The 22,078-nt window shown below is 40.4% G+C and overlaps 2 protein-coding genes across 6 annotated transcripts in view; one reads left to right on the forward strand and one right to left on the reverse strand.

Moving 5' to 3' along the window:
- LOC123484549 (equilibrative nucleoside transporter 1-like) overlaps positions 1-12,600 on the forward strand; it is a 47,280-nt gene extending 34,680 nt beyond the window's left edge. For all 3 annotated transcript variants that reach the window (XM_045215022.1, XM_045215021.1, XM_045215020.1), the window contains 5 exons: positions 1,966-2,045; positions 5,972-6,080; positions 6,262-6,347; positions 8,896-9,095; positions 10,722-12,600. In XM_045215022.1, coding sequence (XP_045070957.1) covers positions 1,966-2,045; positions 5,972-6,080; positions 6,262-6,347; positions 8,896-9,095; positions 10,722-10,833 — 587 coding nt within the window. In that variant the 3' untranslated portion in view covers positions 10,834-12,600. The remainder of the gene's footprint in view (positions 1-1,965; positions 2,046-5,971; positions 6,081-6,261; positions 6,348-8,895; positions 9,096-10,721) is intronic.
- A 4,622-nt stretch (positions 12,601-17,222) lies between these two features.
- LOC123484548 (CSC1-like protein 2) overlaps positions 17,223-22,078 on the reverse strand; it is a 97,642-nt gene continuing 92,786 nt past the window's right edge. For all 3 annotated transcript variants that reach the window (XM_045215019.1, XM_045215018.1, XM_045215017.1), the window contains one exon: positions 17,223-21,579. In XM_045215019.1, the coding sequence (XP_045070954.1) occupies positions 21,400-21,579 (180 nt within the window). In that variant the 3' untranslated portion in view covers positions 17,223-21,399. The remainder of the gene's footprint in view (positions 21,580-22,078) is intronic.

Raw genomic sequence — 22,078 nt, forward strand, 5'->3', positions numbered from 1 at the left:
ACCAAAAATCTCAAATTTGGACTCATCATACCAAAGGACAGATTTCCACCATTCTAATGTCCATTGCTCGTGTTTCTTGGCCCAAGCAAGTCTCTTCTTATTATTGGTGTCCTTTAGTAGTGGTTTCTTTACAACAATTCGACCATGAAGGCCTGATTCATGCAGTCTCCTCTGAACAGTTGATGTTGAGATGTGTACGTTACTTGAACTCTGTGAAGCATTAATTTGGGCTGGTAACTCTAATGAATTTATCCTCTACAGCAGAGGTAACTCTGGGTCTTCCTTTCCTGTGGTGGTCCTCATGAGTGCCAGTTTCATCATAGCGCTTGATGGTTTTTGTGACTGCACTTGAAGAAACTTTCAAAGTTCTTGAAATTTTCCAGATTGACTGACCTTCATGTCTTAAAGTAATGATGGACTGCCGTTTCTTTTTGCTTATTTGAGCTGTTCTTGCCATAATATGGACTTGGTCTTTTACCAAATAGGACTATCTTCTGTATACCACCCCTACCTTGTCACAAAACAACTGATGTGCTTCAATGCATTAAGAAGAAGAAATTCCACAAATTAACTTTTACCAACCTGTTAATTAAAATGCATTCCAGGTGACTACCTAATGAAGCTGGTTGAGAGAATGCCAATAGTGTGCAAAGCTGTCATCAAGGCAAAGGGTGGCTACTTCGAAGAATCTCAAATATATAATATATTTTTATTTGTTTAACAATTTGTTGGTTACTACATGATTCCATATGTGTTATTTCATAGTTTTGATGTCTTCACTATTATTCTACAATGTAGAAAATAGTAAAAATAAAGAAAAACCCTTGAATAAGTAGGTGTTCTAAAACTTTTGACTGGTACTGTATATATATATAAAATTCAAAATAAAATAGCTAGATGATCCTATGACCAAGGATCATTTAGCTATTTTTATTTATTTTAGGACCCCTGAAGGTATAAAGAAAATGTATATATAAAACAATTATTTGATGAAACATTGAATTTGGCCGGTCCCGGGCCCTTAAGACCGTAGGGGATTTTAACAGAAAAGCTTGACACAAAGGGGCTCAAACCCATGCTTAACTTGCACTGTTGATTTTGAGTCAACCAATTTAGCAATGTGTACCACCTGGAAGCGGTGGTGATAATGGTGCATGACAGTTATTTGACAAGTCCATAAGGCTCTGTCTTTTTTGGGGGAGGTACGATAAACGTACATGTTGTATACACCTCATTTATATTTAAAAGTACATGAATGTGTGTGAAACTGATCAACTAAAATGTGGGATTTTGTCATATGTGAAAACGTGCCTCTTGAATTGTTCTAACGTTAGAAGCTAGTAGCCTAGTCAAGGATGCATCACGCAATATTGCCACACTACAATTGTGAGAGACCAAGTAGAACAAATGTAACCTTGAATTTGGAGGTTTAAAATATCCCTCTTGTGGCCAAGACCTATTTTCAGAAATGATATTGCTTGGTGGATATAAAGTCTAAGATCCATGATAGGCTGATGCAGAATTTGTTAGAGGAAATAATCACCAGCCAGCTGGTCAGGTTAGGGCTAAATGTGCCAGGCTATTTTATGGGAACAGCTATCAATACATGTAGCGTTGTATAACGTGCAACTGGCTGATGCACATTTTGAGACAGAGCAAAAAATGTTACTTAAACCTATTCTAATGTTCGTAAGTATGGCCCGAAGCATGCTTTACTCCTGTTTGTAAACTATTTTATTGTAAACAAACACTCTATAGCCTCAAAACATGGTTAAAACTTGAATGTTGATATCATGGATGGTCATTCCTTGCATCCATAGCTCTGTCTATGAATTTGAGAGTGGTTACATATCTCCAGCCCCATCCCTTAGCTGTTTACTGAAACAGTGGTGGGGTATCCGCTTTGTTATTGTTTGAACTGCAGATTACCCCTTTAATGGATTGCCACATTCCTTACCCCCTCAGAAAATGCTACAGAGAATAGACCAGTTTTCAAACAAGGAGAAGAGGAGCAAAACGTGTCCATGTTGACCATCTTCAAGAAGGTAAATTATGTCGCTGAAGTTCAGCTTTATTGCGGGATTGAAATGTAAAGGCAATGCTCCCGTGTTAGCGGAGACTGCATTCACGCCACGGTAAACGCTGCGGAAATTAGCTTTACATTTTGATGGTGCAATCTGTAACGCTTCAGTTAATCAAATCAAACTTTATTTATATAATACATTTCAGACACGGATGCAATACAATGCACTTTACAGGAAAATGAATAAAAACAATGAAAAGACCATGAGACAAACAATATATATGCAGTGCCTTCGGAAAATATTCAGACCCCCTGACTCTTTCCACATTTTGTTACGTTACAGCCTTATTCTAAAATGGATACAATAGTTTTTTTCCCTCATCAATTTACACACAATACCCCATAATGACAAAGCAAAAATTGGTTTTTAGATATAACAAAAATAAAATACATTTACCTAAGTTTTCAGACCCTTTACTCAGTATTTTGTTGAAGCACCTTTGGCAGCAATTACAACATTGACTCTTCTTGGGTATGACGCTACAAGCTTGGCACACCTGTATTTGGGGAGTTTCTCCCATTCAACTCCTGCGTTGTCTTGGCTGTGTGCTTAGGGTCGTTGTCCTGGTGGAAGGTCGACCTTCATCCCAGTCTGAGGTCCTGAGCGCTCTGGAGCAGGTTTTCATCAAAGATCTCTCTGTACTTTGCTCCGTTAATCTTTTCCTCGATCCTGACTAGTCTCTCAATCCCTGCTGCTGAAAAATATCCCACAGCATGATGCTGCCTCCACCATGCTTCACCGTAGGGATGGAGCCAGATTTCCTCCAGACGTGAAGCTAGGCATTCAGGCCAAAGAGTTCAATCTTGGTTTCATCAGACCAGAGAATCTTGTTTCTCATGGTCTGAGAGTCTTTAGGTGCCTTTTTGGCAAACTCCAAGCGGGCTGTCATGTGTGTTTTACTGAGGAGTGGCTTCCGTCTGGCCACTCTACCATAAAGGCCTAACTGGTGGAGTGGTGCAGAGATAGTTGTCCTTCTGGAAGGTTCATCTCCACAGAGGAACTCTAGAGCTTTGTCAGAGTGACCATCGGGTTCTTGGTCACCTCCCTGACCAAGGCCCTTCTCCCCCGATTGCTCAGTTTGGCCGGGCCGCAAGCTCTAGGAAGAGTCTGGTGGTTCCAAACGTCTTCTATTTAAGAATGATGGAGGCCAATGTGTTCTTGGGGACCTTCAATGCTGCAGATATGTTTTAGTACCCTTCCTCAGATCTGTGCCTCAACGCAATCCTGTCTCGGAGCTCTACGGACAATTCCTTTGAATTGGCTTGATTTTTGCTCTGACATGCATTGTCAACAGTGGGACCTTATATAGACAGGTGTGCCTTTCCAAATCATGTCCAATCAATTCAATTTACCACAGGTGGACTCCAATCAAGTTGTAGAAACATCTCAAGGATGTCCAATGGAAACAGGATGCACCTGAGCTCAATTTCGACAAGATTCTCTGGTCTGATGAAACCAAGATTGAACTCTTTGGCCTGAATGCCCAGCGTCACGTCTGGAGGAAACCTGGCACCATCCCTACAGTGAAGCATGGTGGTGGCAGCATCATGCTGTGGAGATGGTTTTCAGCACTAGGAGACTAGTCAGGATCAAGGGAAAGATGAACGGAGTAAAGTACAGAGAGATCCTTGATGAAAACCTGCTCCAGAGTGCTCAGGACCTCAGACTGGGGCGAAGGTTCACCTTCCAACAGGACAACGACCCTAAGCACACAGCCAAGACAACGCAGGGGTGGCTTTGGGACAAGTCTCTGAATGTCTTTGAGTGGCCGAGCCAGATCCCAGACATGAACCCGATCTAACATCTCTGGAGAGACCTGAAAATAGCTGTGCAGCAACGCTCCCCACCCAACCTGACAGAGCTTGAGAGGATCTGCAGAGAAGAATGGGAGAAACTCCCCAAATACAGGTGTGCCAAGCTGGTATCGTCATACCCAAGAAGACTTGAGGCTGTAATCGCTGCAAAAGGGGCTTCAACAAAGAACTGAGTAAAGGTTCTGAATACTTATGTAAATGTGATATTAAAGTTGTTGTTTTTTTGTGTGTGCAAATATTAATAAAACCTGTTTTTTCTTTGTCATTATGGGGTATAGTGTGTAGATTGATGAGGAAAAAACAATTTAATCAATTTTAGAATAAGGCTGTAACGTAACAAAATGTGGAAAAAGTCAAGGGTTCTGAATACTTTCCAAATGCACTGTAACTCTTAAAGAAAAAAGATTTATGTAATATCTTATGTTCTTGTCTATAACAGTTTTGTACTTTGTCATGTATTTGTACGTTTTTTGTGCACCCCAGGAAGAGTAGCTGCTGCTTGTGCAGTAGCTAATAGGGATGCTAATAAACTAAACTATAGCGCAGGTCACCAGGGAGGGTGGAACAGGGGGTGCAGGGGGTGCAGGGGGTGCAGGGGGTGCAGGAAGAAAAAAGGTTTTAAGACTAATTTAGATGTTTTTCTGCTTATAATTTCTGACATTTGGTAGACTATTTCTTAATCAACTTGTCAATAATAAAATACTAGCAGCATGTCTTCTGTCATAACTTGTTGAGCTAGAAGACTAAATAAAGCAGTTCTCACCAGAATAATGTCATAAAACGATGTGCGTCAGTAAGATCAAGTTGACATTGGTAAAGTTTTCTCTTTCATTTCTGCTTCTCTCGCGGAGCAAGGAAGTTTAGGGAACATGGAGGAAACGCAATTACTCTGAAACAGCAGAAAGATTTTTCCCATGTAAAATGTTCTAATTCCAAAATTACATATTGGTTTCCTTACTCTGTAAGCAGTCTATGGAAAAGGTATGACTGCAATCCATGCTTTGGTTTAGTTTACTTGGCACTATTTCCATATGCTAGTGTGTGGCACAAATCCCATTCAAGTCATGGGACCGATATTAGCATTTTTCGCACATGATGTTCAAATCATCTATAAGTGACTTTGCTGAGCTTCACAATCAATTTTAGATACAAAAAATTATCATGTTCAATGTTTCTTTTGCAAAAAAATATTAGTTAGTTTCACCATATTCAAATGAGAGTTCAGTTCACAGAACAGGGTTGACCTTAAAATGAGGGACAGGTAGTTTTTTTTTTACTTTAAAAATGAATCACATTAAATAAATAATACATTTCAGAAATGACTTGGTCGAAGCAACAACATAACTAGGGCTTTACAATCATGGTGAAAACTTGGAGAGATCTTGGTGTTAAGTGGGTTAAAATCTTCCTGGAAGTAACAGAGGGTGCACGGAGGGACATTTCAAAATGCAGAATTTTGGCACTTTAGCAATTTATTCATATATAAAAAAAATCTGATTTATTGAATTCTCCATGTGGTCTATATTAAAGGGAACTTCGTTGAATATAACATGCTTTTAAAATTCAATATTGCTGCACAATTTCTACTTACAATATCAAAGGGCACTCATTTCGTGGACGACCCAATTATAACTAAATTGCAGTTTATTTAGCTGTCTTTAGCATGTGGAATGACCAGTCACTTTCATAGCATATTCGTTTTTGAGTTTAAAAAAATTTATTACATAAAATTCAATTCACTTTATGAATTGGAAAATCATGAAAACCAAGACACTCTTTATATAAGTTCTTAAAATGGATTAAAATGCCGTAGCAATAAATACTTTTTAAATATTTGTTTTTCCATGACTTCGAAAGTAGATCCCTACACCAAAGAGCACCTTCAATCACACTTTTGATATTCTACAGTTCTACAGTGTATACTGCTCTCTATCTTTCTTTTGGGTTGAATTAACTGAGGCATGCAAGCACAATAGTGCTTGTCAAGGGTATATCTGCATGGGAGCAGGCATCTGTGGGGGGCTCAGCTGGTCTAATGTGCTTTCTTCTTGACCTCTGACCCATTTACTGTAGATCTGGGTCCTGGCTCTCTCTGTGTGTTTTGCCTTCACCATCACCATCGGCACCTTCCCAGCAGTCACTGTGGATGTCAAGTCTACCATCGCTGATGGAGGCACCTGGGGTGTGTGTGTGTGTGTGTGTATGAATATCTATGATAAGAGCATGGTTTATGAGTCCATATTAGAGTATACCACTAGTCATTTTGCAAGCCTTTACAAAATGATCATATTCAATAATTCACAATCAATGAAACACAAATGAACAGATGTGGTGTCTTATTGTACATTGCCCTCTCCTCTCAGAGCTGTACTTCATCCCGGTGTGTTGTTTCCTGCTCTTCAACCTCAGCGACTGGGTTGGGAGAAGCCTTACTGCTGTGTGTATGTGGGTAAGTCAGCAACAAAACACTTGAAATTGGTCACTTTTAACGGAAAGGTCTGAAACTAACTGATTCGTATTCAAACTTTGTGAAGTAAGGATTCCAGCTCATAGGTCTGGATTGCATTTTGCTTTCCACACACAGTTAAGTGATAGAAGGCCCTAGAAGCCTTGGTTTGGAGGATAGTCGATCTGTGACCCAACACCTTTATGTGAGATTAAGTCAAATATTGCGATTTGCTTTATTATTTTTTTTAAATAAAAGTACAGAATCAAAGCTTCAATATGGTGTATCATATACACTGTAGATGGAGGAAACAAGGGAAAGTTATGCTGCTTTGAAAGTTGATTAACCTGTAAACCCACTTAGGAGACAAATAGGAGAAAATGCTCTTGAATGATTTTGCAGAGATTTTCACACTTGGTATAGAGCTCTTCTTTGTTTGCACCGATTCAGCATCGTTCACACCCTCTTAAGCCTTAGCCACACCCATCTATTTAAATCAGCATGGCATTGTCCTCCTGAAAGTTGTCTCTATACTTAAAACTTTTGCCCACTGAGCTTTGTCGATAGCACTAGCTAAATTCAGGGCAGCAATGTTTTTGAGAGCTGCAGCAACACTTTTGCAGTTGTCCATAGCTACAGTGCATTTGGAACGTATTCAGACCCCTTCACTTTTTTCCACATTTTGTTACGTTACAGCCTTATTGTAAAATGGATTAAATTAAATCCCTCATCAATCTACACACTTGTCATTAGTTCGATTGGCAAGTTGCTATGCCATACAAAAATGTTTGCTATGGAGGCTCTTCCCCTTTGTTAACTTGCCAACTACACAGCTAACACAATCACTTCAAACTGAAGCTGGAAAGACCGCAAACTAGCTGCATTTCATTTCGTTTGAACTGTTTTTCTATTGAAAATGAAAAGGAATCTCTGCACACTCAGGATTAATGCACAATTTTCAATTTATTTAGGCTGAGCTTTCAGTCGTCAAACCGTCATCAGAGCATACAAAAACACACAATGACAGAGGCCACATATAGGCAATATAAACTCTAGCTCAAGTCACTTTTTCTGAGATAATTGATTACTGATGTGCCTCCTGGCATTTGTGTTGTACACATGTTGCTCATCATGTCTGATTAGTCTCCTGAGTGGCGCAGTGGTCTAAGGCACTGCATCGCAGTGCTAACTGTGCCACTAGAGATCCTGGTTCGAATCCAGGCTCTGTCGCAGCCGGCCGCGACCGGGAGACTCATGGGTGGCGCACAATTGGCCCAGGGTAGGGGAGGGAATGGCCGGCAGGGATGTAGCTCAGTTGATAGAGCATGGCGTTTGCAACGCCAGGGTTGTGGGTTCAATTCCCACGGGGGGCCAGTATAAAAAATATATATATGTATTCACTAACTGTAAGTCGCTCTGGATAAGAGCGTCTGCTAAATGACTAAAATGTAATTGCATTGACGCACGTGGCCATTGTGTGTTTTTGAATGCTTTGATGAAAGTCTAACGACCGAAAGCTCAGCCTAAATGCATTTAAAATTGTGGGCATATGTAGAATGTGTGTGTTGGGGTGTCAGTGTGGAGTTCAGTGTGTGTGCATAGAGTCAGTGCAAGAGAGTTAGCGCAAAAAGGGTCAATGCAGGTAGTCCGGGTAGCCATTTGATTAGTTATGTAGCAGTCTTATGGCTTGGGGGTAGAAGCTGTTCAGGGTCTTGTTGGTTCCAGACTTGGTGCACTGGTGCCACTGCAGTAGCAGAGAGAACAGTCTATGGCTTGGGTGGCTGGAGTCTTTGACAATTTTTTGGGCCTTCCTCTGACAACGCCTGGTATAGAGGTCCTGGATTGCAGTAAGCTCGGCCACAGTGATGTATTGGGACGTACTCACCACCCTCTGTAGTGCCTTGCAGTCGGGTGCCTTGCAGTTGCCGTACCAAGCGGTGATGCAGCCAGTCAATGGTGCAGATGTAGAACGTTTTGAGGATCTGAGGATAAGAGACACGTTTTAATACCAGTTTTAGACACATTTCTGAAAATGTGAGGACAATCAGAATTGTGACAAGATCAGGACAGGACCCATGTTAGCGCCAGGTGCTAGAGTAATACTAATAAGTACTATTGATCAGATGCTGCCTGCCAAAAAAAACTCTAAGAAATTCCTTGAAAATGCATTTCAAATATACTCCATACTTGATCTTGCAAACAAAATCTGTGATGTTGAAAAATCAGAACAATAGAGGTAAATTTACCATCTGTTTTTTAGAAGAGAAGAAAATACAGGTTAACACTGAACTACCCTGAATTTTAAATAAATAAATAAATACCTTATCTTATCGACTAACTTGTCTTGTGGTGATCAGCTTAAAACAAACACTGCAGTAATGTTTTATTGAACATTAAAAAAAAATTCTCAAAAGGGAATTGAAGTTGTAGACTTCCTCTATCAAATAAAGCACTTGTCATTTACACATCCTTGTGCATTTCATTGCATGCGCATGCGGTGTGTGTGGCTAAGGTACAGTAGTGTTGACATCCCTCTGCCATTCACTTTCAGCCTGGGAAGGACAGCAAACTGGTGCCCATTCTTCTGGTGGCCCGTGTGATCTTCGTGCCGCTCTTCATGCTGTGCAACGTTCAGCCCCGCTACAACCTGCCTGTCTTCTTTGAACACGACGCCTGGTTCATTGTCTTCATGATCCTCTTTGCCTTTTCCAATGGATACCTGGCCAGCCTCTGCATGTGCTTTGGGCCCAAGTAAGACCTCTTGCCTACGCCTGGGCACAAACCCAAATAGATAAACTTTCAAGGTACAGGGCAACATTTTCCTCTCGCAATGACGCGCTGTGAGCAAACGAACCGTTTGCTAACAAAAAAATGTAATAGACGGGATTAGTACGATTATAATATGCAGCGTGATTCACACTAACTTTTCTTTAACAGGGAAATCCCATTGAGACCTAGGCCTCTTTTTGCAAGTACACAAATTATACAAAATATACAAATACAACGTAATAAAACATAATATTTACAAGCAATTTAAGAAAAGCAATCACATTCCTCAACAAGGGGCAGGTAGCCTAGCGGTTAGAGCATTGGGCCAGTAACTGAAAGGTCGCTGGTTTGAATACCCGAGCTGACAAGGTAAAAAATATGTCGATGTGCCCTTGAGCAAGGCACTTCACCTTAATTTGCTCCAGGGGTGCTGTACTACTATGGCTGACCCTGTAAAACAACACATTTCATTGCACCTATCTGGTGTATGTGACAATAAAACATATTATTAACTTGAACTGCCCTAGAGGTAACGGAGCACAGAGGTCTGCAGATCATTCCATACACAGGGTGCAAAAAAACAGAATGCTGATTTCCCGTAGAGATCAACGGGACCTCTAGAGTTAGCCATCCCTGTGATCAGGTCTGGTGACTCGTTTAATTTAACAATGAAGTAAGGTACGGTGGAAGTTTGTGCAAGAGGGCTTTATAAACAAAAATAGAGCAGTGTATCGATCTACGAGACGGCCAGCCTACTTTCTGATATAGGATGCAATGATGTGTACTGAACCTGTCGCCTGTCTGTGGTAAACTGCATCTAATGGTTTCAGTGTAGTGGCAGCTGCAGTCATATAAATGGTGTCATTGTAGTCTAGCAATGGCAGGAAAGTTTACTGAATGATCTGCTTTCTGCTGTTCAGGGAGAGGCATGATCTATTTCTAAAGAAGAAGCCCATTTTTTTAATTAACTCATCCATATGCTTTTTAAAAGATAACTTTTCGTCAATCCAGATGCCCAGATATTTATAAGCAGGGACACGATCAATGTGGGCACCATAAACCAATTACATGACACCTGATTCAGGCCAATCTCAGACAACCTTTGAATTAGTAAAGAGCGGTCGACAGTGTTGAACGCTTTAGACAAGTCAATAAATAGAGCAGCACAGTGTTGCTTCCTATCCAAACAATTTACTACGTAATGTAAAACCAATGATACTGCCGAGATGGTGCTATGCCCTGGTCTGAAGCCCGACTGATGCACATTTAGAATATATTTTGAAGTTAAGAAAGAGCTTAGTTGAGCATTAATCAAGGATTCTACCATTTTTGCTAGGCTAGAAAGTTTAGAAATAGGGTGATAATTATGTCTGTTAGAAGGACGAGGCACGACACACATGGTACACACAAAGAAATTGTGAGGTGCAGTTTTTGGAGCTCCTGTCTATTTAAAACGTTATGGTTAGTTTACTCACGTTGCAAGGGTCATTACGAGAAGATAATGTCTCCCAGGTTGACAGAAATGAGATTGCACCTAAAATCTTACCACACCCTGATCGGCTGTCATTCTCTCTCTCTCTCTCTCTCTCTCTCTCTCTCTCTCCACAGAAAAGTTGCTCCTCATGAGGCGGAGACAGCTGGAGCCATTATGGCCTTCTTCTTGTCCCTAGGATTGGCTCTGGGAGCGTCCCTCTCATTCCTCTTCAGAGGCCTGGTCTAAAATGGCACCCTGTAGAGAACATAACCGATAACCCAAACACGACCCATAACACTTGCATTGTAACAAATTGTCAAAAATGTATTTGTTTCTTTTTTAAACAAGCAATACTGATTCACCTCAAATCTGGTCTTCCAAAGAACAGAAGGTGGCAAGCAGCTTAAGGCCAGGATTCAATCCGATAGCACTTTATCGGCTATGCGCTATTTAAAGGTAATTTTCCAATTGAACTGACATATACAGCGTTTATCGTGAATGCGGTCTCCGCAAACGCCAGAACATTACCTTTAACAGCCGATAGTGTGAGGATTTATTTGTTTGACAGCTACCAAACTAACCAAAACTGAACTAAGTAGAGCGTTTGTGAAATTAGGCATCTACAGGTTCCTACTATCCATGGGAGATAACATTCTATGCAATTCAGTGCTTCCCTTTTGATTCTGTAGTATTCCAATTTGAATCCTTATTAAGCTGAATCCTTATGAAGCCATGAGCTCAATACGAAGCAAGTCAAACACAATTTAGGGCTATATTAACTGCCATTTATTGGCAAATATATTTAATCAGTATGAGTGCAATAGACAGTGTATACAGTGTAATCATGAATAACATTACAACAAAGGGATGACACAATCCCTGCAAGAAAGTGATGTGCAGTGTGCACTATTAAAGATAGACTCAGCAAGATGACGTTGCAACAAGCAATACCGCAGATATTGAGATGAGCGCGAATCTGCCATTGGGGAGGCTGGTGGGAGGAGCTATAGGAGGACAGGCTCATTGTAATGGCTGGAGTGGAATTAATGGAATGGAGTCAAACATGTGGTTTCCATATGTTTGATCAAATTTCATTTATTCAATTCCAGCCATTGCAATGAGCCCGTCCTACTATAGGTCCTCCCACAGTCTCCTCTGGTATCTGCACATGTGCATGGGTGCGCTTCACACTGCCACAACGGGACCAAAACAGCTACGGGACCAAAACTGAAAATAAGTTTAGCCTCGTGCATCAACACTCTTAGTTGTTGTGGAAATGTACCCAATATTGTGTTTACTTCGTGCATGCAACGTCATCTCACGAAGTCTACCTTTAGTCATGTGCCCTAACAAGAGCTGACAAACACGGACAAAGCCAAATCAGCTCCACGCCATGGTCATTTTGACAGCCTTCATTTTGTTAAGAAATGACTCAAAGAGCTCTGTTACAATGACTGTCGTTGCAAACTGCCATATCTCCATGAATTTTTTAAATGTTGCTTACAGTAGTGTATTGTTAATGTCTTAATGGAGTGTCCCAAAAACAGTATAGTTTCACTTTAAATTACGACAGTATGATTAGCAGCCTTCAAAAAGCCTGCTTTACAGTAGCAGGAGATGAGAACAATATCTCGAAGCTATGCCTAGCGGGGTATCACTTAAATATTATGTGCTAATATTATAATATTATAAATATTATGTGCTAATGTACATATGTTACTGTGTATAGCAAATAAGAGTACACTACCTCTTCCATTTTTGTATAGCTTGATAACTCATGCCCCCAATTTAAGCATGTTTTTTTTTCTTTGCCATTATGAGATATGGAGGAAAGGGAAAGTAATGCAGCATTACTTTAATGCTTCACTGCACTTTGTCATTGTCACCTACTCTATTCAATGTCATGTAAGAATAACTGTACCAAAACGTCAATATGAACTTTGCATATAAAAATGGAACCATGTGTATTTTTTCCAGGTTTTTAATACATAAAGTCATTTAATCAAACTTTAATGCAGATGGCACTGAAATATTATTATAAATATTATTGAATGCTCTAGGAAAGTGTGTACTAATAAATATGTAATCAGAAAATATTATATAATCCACTGCTAAATCATAAAGATGTTAAGTGGCTTCATGTGGCATGTGGTCTCAGAGGCATAGAATTGGTGCGTTCCTACGAGTTCATCAGAGGGATGAGCCTTGGATGCACTTTTCTAATTCACAACATATTTCCCTAGTTCACAACATAGTTCAATGTGTGCTCCAATGCTACTTTTTCACTGTGCTCTTTCTGTCTGCAAATAGAAACATCCATATTCCCCCATGCCGATTACATACTTCAGAGTACATGATGAATTTCTGCTATTCCTCACAGTCATGATCCTCTTGCCAGCTTAACCCTGAGAAATACCTCAGGATTTCCCAATCTCCAATTAAACTGTCTGCTGAGCGCATATTTCATGAGAAGTATTTATGTGGAGATGCATGATAAGGATGACATGGGGTTCAGTCAGGGTCAGTGTTTTTCATTCCTTACGTAGTTTTGCACACATTGCTCAACACCTCAAGACAGCAGTGAACACTAGTAGGATGGATGTGGCCATGATGTGGCATCTGCACATCTTAAGTGAAATCCTAAATCAAACCCTGCTCCCTATCCCTGACACTTGTGAAGATCTAAAAGAGTTGTTGGTGTATGTGAAATGAAAGCTCCACCGCGTCTTCTAATTTACAGATTTACAGTGCACCATTGCCTAGGCGTTGATATAGAATTGGGCATCACATTTCTGTCCAAAATCCCAGGCATGCGATTGGACATTCACAGATGTTGGATCTTAATTCGACCCGTTTCGTCGTTGGAGGAAAATAATCCTGCAGCAGGAGGATTTGAATGACTGAAGAAATATTTAGAATTGCCACCAGGGGGCAGCTGAAAGCAGTGTTTGTATACAATGCAGTACACCATACCTACATTGTACATTAGACTGCAAGTCCACTGGGCGCCAGTTCAAGTATGCTATGTGCAGGCTACAGAGCGTCTCATGTGAATCCTTATGTGGATTATCATAAATTGACACATTTGTAGGGGTTAGGTGTATTTTTCCTTAGGGAAAATAATTTGTTTTAATCAATTGTTTTATTATATGTTCAAGTCAAGCAATAGGCAGAATAAATTATTGGTGGCCTCAGTGCCTGTGTGGTCCAGCAGTTACAGCTGCTAATCCCGGCACCCACATGCCAGAGTCGGCATGGGTTCAAATCTGGCCCACTGCTCTTTGACTCACCCTTCCCAACATTGTTCTATCCCTTCAATAAAAGTGTCCTTCGTTTTCAGGAACTCAGTCTTTGTTTTGATTTGCCAGGGTCGTCGTTCTTTCTATATCTTAGACTGCGGTCAGCGCTTCGTGCCTATGGGGTCCCATGGGGTACAAGTTTGGGAAGGCACCCGATGATAGAGTGGATTTTTACATTCCAGTCCAGAGGTTTTGTTTCTGCTATTTACTCTCATCTTCAATTCTTAAAGCAGAAATACCTTTCAATGGTTAAAGCATGGGTAAAGGATTTGGCTGTCGATGATGAGGCTATTGATTGGGAGATCATATTTCCCTCATCAGAGAACCCAAACCATCAGTTAATTCATTTTAAACTTTGTCATAGATCTTATTGGAGATCACTTTCATGCAAAACAGGCTCCAAGCCCATACCGTGACCTATGTAACCTCAATACACTTGACACATACAAACATATGATATGGGATTGTCCGGAGGTTTATGAGTTCTGGAGGAATGTGTCGTCTATTCTCTCTGACATGATTGATAAAACTGTACCCGTTGAACCAATTCCACTGTTGCTTAACGATGATACAGGTATGCAGCTGAATGAGAAACGGCAAAAGGATTGGCTGTTTGGGTTGACTGCTGCCCGAAAACTTGTTGTTCATCGCTGGTTGCCACCACATGACCTTCATACAAGGAAATGGCTGGCATACTTATGTAGAAGTTATCCACTGCCCGTATGAATAAAGTGTGTTTGGGATGGGTGGGGTGGGAGTTGGCCATATATCACTATTGAGATGTCAAAACAAATAATTAAAAGAGAACTCACGGTTACTTGCGAAAACCTGGTTCTCTGAATTTATGAGTGAGACATCTCAACACATTCCCGTACTCGCAAGACGGTGAGGAAGTTCGGCACACTCGATAATGATCAGAGGGCAGGCAATGGCTCTTTAGTATGAGGGGAGGGGCTCCCTCATTCGCCACTTGACCCATCCGACAGACGTGTATGATTGGTTCTTCGAGCTACATAGGAGATGTTGGTGAATTCCACTAGTGAGATGTCTCACTCATAATATAGAACCGGGGTTACGCAAGTAACCTTAAGTTTCCATCAGGAGTGTGACACTAAAGACTTTTAAAGTTAGCCATTGTTACGTAAATGAAAGCTAAGAAATACCCAGGGCCATGACACAGTGAGACACGGGTGCCGGCACGTGTAGATGGACACAGAAAGGTCTGAGCCTTTTGGGTAAAACACGGGTAAATTCCTCAATGGAAATGCGCCATGTGCTACTGCTACACAGGGGTGTAGCAAAGATACTGGTAACTGGCTCCTTCTTCTATCTGTGGGTTGAGTGCTGCCGGTGCCAGAGCGCACCGGAGCGACGCTCTGCCACTTTTCAGTATGGCGCTCATTTAGTAAAGTTTGGATCAAAGCTGAATCAATGTCTCTCAAGATCACTTAATTATTAATTTGTATTTTACATAATATCAAATGTTATTGGTCACATACACATATTTAGCAGATGTTATTGCTGGTGTAGCGAAATGCTTGTGTTCCTAACTCCAACAGTACAGTTGTATCTATATACATATGAAATTAGTAAAGCAGTATGTAAACATTATTAAAGTGACCAGTGATTCCATGTCTATGTATATAGGGCAGCGGCCTCTAAGGTGCAGGGTTGAGTAACCGGGTGGAAACCAGCTAGTGATGGCTATTTAACAGTCTGATGGCCTTGAGATGATAGCTGTTTTTCAGTCTCTCAATCCCAGCTTTGATGCACCTGTACTGACCTCGTCTTCTGAATGGTAGCGGGGTGAACAGGCCGTGGCTCGGGTGGTTGATGTCCTTGATGATCTTTTTGGCCTGATGTCCTTGATGATCCTTAACTATTCTCTCAAAGCACTTCATGATGACAGAAGTGAGTGCTACGGGGCAATAGTCATACAGTAGAATAGAATAGGCATACCAAAAATGTATAGTATAAGGTTACTTTTAGACCAAAAACACCACTTAATTTATTTTGTAGGCTACACTTACATGTATAACCTTTTATATGCAATATTATAATCATCCACTTCGTCACGTGTTATTTGAATCGAGCATCCCAACAAAAAAGCTTGACACAAGAGGGGCTTGAACCCATGCTTAATGTGCACTGTGAATTTCAGGTACATGTTACATGACAGCTATTTGACAAGTCCATGAGGCTCTTCGTTTTTTACGATGTACGATAAACGTACATGTTGTAAGGACCTCATTTATATTTTTTTCCGTAAAAGCACATGGATGTGTGTGAAACGGATAAGCAAAAATGTGTGATTTTGTCATATATACGAAAATATGCCTTTTGAATTTTGTCTAAGGTTAGTACTAGTAGCTGGTAACCTAGTCATGGATGCATCATGCAATTTTGGCACACTATATTTTGTTACAAAGCAGAAACAAAAGTAAACCTTGAATTTGGAGTATTAAAATATCCCACTGGTGGCCAAGTTGACCTATTTTAAGAAATGCCATTGGTTGGTGGATAAAAAGTCTAAGATACGCTGATGCGGAATTTGTTACAGGAAATAATCACCGGCCAACTCGTCAGGTTAGCTTATGGCTAAATGTGCCAGGTTATCTTATGAGAACAGCTATACATGTAGCGTTATATCACGTGCCACTACGTCCGATTTTAAATTGTCTGATGTGGATTTTGAGACAGAGAAAAAAATTAAACTGGGGGCTCTATTCAATCTATCACTGAAGCGTTACAGATTGCGCAACATTTAATTTAAAGCTAATTCCGATTGAGCCGACATGCAGCGCTTACTGTGAATGCGTTCTCTGCTAACGCGGGAAAATGTCCTTTAGATTTCAATCACGTAGCGCTGAACTTCAGCGATACCGATTGAATAGAGCCCTTAAACTTGTTTGAATGTTCACAAGTATGGACTCAATAAGATCAGCGGTAACCCGTGTTAGCGGGCAGACGCATAGCTTTTCATTTATTTTATTTAGACGTGTCGGAGGTGTAATTGCGTGAGAGCTGAGACCGCATTTACGGTCACTTCATATGTCCGCTCAATTGGAAATGACCTTTAAAAATGTCTACAAAGTGCGATCGGATTGTAAATTATTGCCAGAGTCTGGTGTAGCGGTACCGCTCCTGACTCCGGACCAAACATACCGCTCGGCCACTTTACCATAGGTGCCCTTCCATCTCTCTCCCGCTCTCCCCTACTGTTCTATCACAAAAAGTATTAAATATGAAAGAGATTGGGAATAGCATTATGTCAAGAGATGGAATCTCTGCTACCACAGGGATCGCTGCTCAATCATGTTCTTATAAACCAACATGAAGGATGAATGACGATTTTATTGATCAAGGAACAGATTTTGACAAATGCTTCACCATACAGACCTTTGGACAAAAGTCAAAATAAATAGTATAGACAACCTGACAAATCTACAGCATCAAATTAAACTTTCCTTAGTTGTCTTAGTGAATGGAACCAGCATGAATGTTAGCAGAGGCTTCAAAACAAACAAACGTGTGACCATTTGCTGTATTTATATGTATCCCTACCAATATTCATGTTTTATAGAAACTGTAGATTATGTGCTCTATAACACTACCATTATTTAATAGGGAATTATGATGGCTATTTACAAAAAATATATATTGACATCTAATCATAAACTTTAAGCAAACCATTCCCAATCCCAATCCTTCTATCCAAGCATTTGACATGTTTATTTTTTAGATCACATTCTTCTTTTCATAACTTAAATCCTTAGCAACAATTATAAAATAAAATAAAAAATCAGTTCATGATAAATAAAAAATCCCAATACATGTAACAGCATTGTCACAGCTATCAACATAATCGGTATCAAATCTGGAATAGGCTGTGTCACTGAACACAGTTCCTTTTGCGATTTACAAAAATATCTCAAAGCCTTTTTCGTCACTGTAGAATACTGTTACTGTAAAGTAACTTAATTTCCATTGAGAAAGAGACCGTCTATTAGCTAGCAAGCAAGCCTCTATAACAAGATTTCCTATAGTGTCAGGAAAATGTACTTTCACTGGATTATTGTTAAGTCTTGTGTTAGTGTGCATACAAATCATGAACGGCGTCTTAGTGCACACTCACTTAAAAAGGGAAACAGAAGTTACAGAACAGAGTAGACACAGAACAGCTACAATATCTCCAGCATGTAGCTATGGTTTTCAAACAGGGACAAACCACAATACAATGGTAATTTCAGTGTGTCTACAGAGGAACATGTGCTGCTAATAACAAGACAGCCATGGCAAAAAAAATCCTCTGATAGAAAGCTACTAATGTTACCAATAGCCACAGCTTTCATAGATTAGCTTAGTCAACAGATCAAAATGCTTAAAGTTGAAAACAACTAATACAATGTTAAAAAAACAACAAAAAAACACAGATGTAATAAAAATAAAAAGTACACCTGAGGACTTCAACATTTCCTTAAGTTACTGCTCTAGTTCTATTTCTTTGCTGAATGTCGCACGTGTTGCTATTGCATGTTCCTTGTTGCTATTGCATCCTTTTTTTGTTACAACAAATTATTTTGCAAAGAGACGATTCGTCCCGTTCCAAAACATGATAATTATAGTAATAAAAAAACACAGGTATACAGTGACCTCTAGCAGACCTTCACTATCAGTGCACCTCATCTGTTGGACTAGTCAGTGGAGCCACACTCTTGGGCCTGGTAAAATGTGTGTCCCTAGCCTCTTCCATTTGGCCCTATCCCTATGGTGTTCACAGATCTGAAAGGACTGGCTGGGTTAATAAATAAATACTTTGAATGCTCCACTTAACAGTATTTGGGAGATAGAGCCATCACTGCTGTATATTGACTATACTTACCCAGTGATTTAATATGCTGGGAAAGTTGCATCTATTTCTGCCTTTGTTCTGTTATCCACTTTTTTCTGTTTTTGACAGGATTATATCAAATTCATGAAAACGTGGTAATTTAAGATATGTATGAAATTATATACGTATTTGTGCATTCATTTATTTCTACCCAATGCCTTTTATAGAAGTATTTGATTGTGTTTTCATGTGTTTTGTGCTTGAAGTCCATTTAGAAAAGAGAGTGAACACTGGCTTTGAAATGTCATCACACTTTCCCAGGGTATAACTGTGAACACCAAATGAGTAGTTGCTATGCGGGCTGAGAAAAGAGGCTGAGGGCCAAAATAGATCCTGGCCTTAATACCACAGTTCTGTTCCAGAAAGTGCAAAACAAAGATGGCTGACATCTAAGCCAGAAGGGCCAGCCCATGATGTCACTTTGTTCTCAACCAGACACCTGGCTGATTGCACTTCAATCAGAGACAACTTAATGGTACTTTTTATCCAAGTGCATGAAAACGCACTGCACCCAAACTGATGTGAAAAAAAATTAATGGAAGCGTCGCTATTCATTGGTGCTGTATATCTGAACAATTATCTTCCATAAGTATGACTCCTGAGGAGCAAAATACTTTACTAAGGCTACATTTCTTCATCTACACTTCATTACTATTCCCTCTGAGAGGAAGCATACAAAAACAGCTAATTCATTGGGACTTGGCTCCTCTAGAGATGCATATAATTTAGCTCACCTCAGCGTACTTCTGATTGGAGGACTTTAAGGGTAGAGAGTACAACTTGAGGCAAGACCAGTTTCTTCATGTCTCCCAGTGCCCCCACCCACCCCTCGGTCTAGTTTCTCTTTGAACACTTTTTGTCTCAAAACAACAGGCACCAGCTGATGACCATAGTCAACAAACACAAAGTGGGTCCTCACAATTGAAACCTTTTTTTTTGTTTTGTGTTCCCTGTGGGACGAAAGACAAGGCTTGACTACAAAAACTAAACAAATATTTTAATGCTGCACGCGCATGAAAGTAATTGTAAACCTATTTTTTTCCTACCTATAGACTAAATCTGTAGTTGACCTTGAAATCCTTCTCATGTATTGATCTACTGTTAGTGCGCATAAACACAGACAGAACCCATACAGATACCCTCTTACAGGAGTGCTGAAAACTCCAGGCTTAAAAAGGTCATGATCAAGTGCAAAAGCACTGCTTTTCCCTGGATCTACAACATAAGCTAAACTATTGAACAATTGTGCAAATGTTCAAGTTCTCCAAGGTGAACAGAACCCAGTTAGAGTAGAAGTTGCCTACTGAACTATGCGCTGACAAGAAAATTAGCTTCCTATTTCATATGTTTAAGGTAGTAGAGGTGAAATAAAAAATAAAATAAAATAAAATAAATAAAAAACTGTACAAGTCAGTGGCTGTAAGAGTCACCAAGCCATCCATGACTGACCCTTTGGAAACTGAGAGGGACAGGGTGGAGGGGAGCAGAGAGACCAGGTGACTTACAGGGCATCACAGGCAGGAGGACTGTAGACACGTCATGACAACACAAGTCACACCAGAAACACCACAATCCAACTGAGCGGAGCCTGGTCTGTTGGCTGTTTAGCATGCCATGCCCACTGCCGTCTTTGGAATGTCTATGACACCATAGAGGGCCGATGTGATGGCCCTGATATCATCCAACAGTGCCCATTCAGTGACGTGAGACATATGAAGTGAAATAAAATAAAATAAAAAAACGTATCAAAACATTATGTCACGTTAAGATGGCGTCTCCAACCACTAGCTAGGATGTTCAGTGGCAGAGTGAATATCTTATGACGAACAGAAGATATCAAAGAAAAAGGGGCAAGCAAGTCATTTTGTTCATAAACTATGAGAAAGAAGACCTAATGCAGGGTGCTTTGCCCGTTGACAAGAATGAACCAAGTTTAGTTTGGGTATGAGTCTGTAGACCCATAAAAGTTCATGGGACCTGTGCTTGGAGCAGGATTTCATTGGCGGTTTTGTGGCCTAATTTTCATGACCTCTTCACCAGTCCTGAGCCACCCTGATTGGGATTTAGTAGTTAAACACACAAGTAAGGAAACATGGATGAAAAGAATCCCAAACCAGGTACGATTTTGACCCCCTCTTCCCAATAAGAGACACAAAAACGGTTGGCATACTTTGGGATATGTACAAAGCCTAGCCTATTGTATATGGTTTCTTTCCTGGGACTCCATCTTTTTGGGTTTGATGAAAACCAGTGTTGGACTGGTGCTCCATAGAAGCTCCAAAAAGTGTAGGACTCCAGTAGATAAATAAATAAAACAAGGGGCGTCAACGCCCAGATTCATATAGCGCAGATAGGTGTTCAAAATACACTGAGAGGGGACTTTGAAGAATCCGCACAGACAAGCTCCAAATTAGGCTTAACAAAACCACTCACAATTATACCATGTGAGTGTATCAGGCATTTTCTGGTAATGCCAATGTGCAGAGGCACAACCGAAAAAAGGTGCAGATGGTTTTAGATTCCAAAGTGAAGTTGGTGGTTTGTTGTTCTTGTCTGGCATTCATCCTCTCCAAAATCCCTCTCTCACCAACTGTCTCTCTTTCCCCTTCTCAGTTAGTGGTGTTACTGGTGGACCTCGTTGGCTATGAGGCTGTCTTCACCTGACTGGAAATCAGCTTCATTGAGACTATTCCCAGCGTTGATCTCCTCATCCTGTGAGGACCCCCGATCTTCCTCCCCACTGCCTGTGTAAGCCTCATCCGTGATTGGGTCCTGTAAGACCTGGGCAATATACGTTGGTTGCTAAGGAAAAAAGAAACAAACATTCAATGTTATGAAGGATCCTGCACCTCATCATTCATATGCTTATAAATGGCATCTGAGAAGTTAAAGGTGTTTAACATTGTACTGATCATTTTTGGAAAGAATACTACTTAGCTTGGTATTGCTTCACCCTTCATCATAACCCAACACACACAATGGTGGAGTTCCTGCCCGACTACACTGCAGACCAATGCCAGCTCTTACAAAGCCCTGGGTAGGTATTTAACATATCAGTTAACCACATCATATGATATAGCAATCTGATGCCCGACTGCACAGTTGACCCAACCATTGGTTGATGCAATACAACGCCTGCGCATCTAGTCGGGCAGGAACTCTACCATTCTTTGCGGGAAAATTTTATATTGTTTACATGTTCAACTGCCAAGAACGTGAACCAATAGTAAATCAGCAAGACAATGCTGTTTGTTTACATTGAAGATGATCAGAATGGCCAGTGAACAAGCAACTTTTTTTT

Source organism: Coregonus clupeaformis, unplaced genomic scaffold (assembly GCF_020615455.1).
Source record: "Coregonus clupeaformis isolate EN_2021a unplaced genomic scaffold, ASM2061545v1 scaf0353, whole genome shotgun sequence".
Classification (NCBI taxonomy): Eukaryota; Metazoa; Chordata; class Actinopteri; order Salmoniformes; family Salmonidae; genus Coregonus; species Coregonus clupeaformis.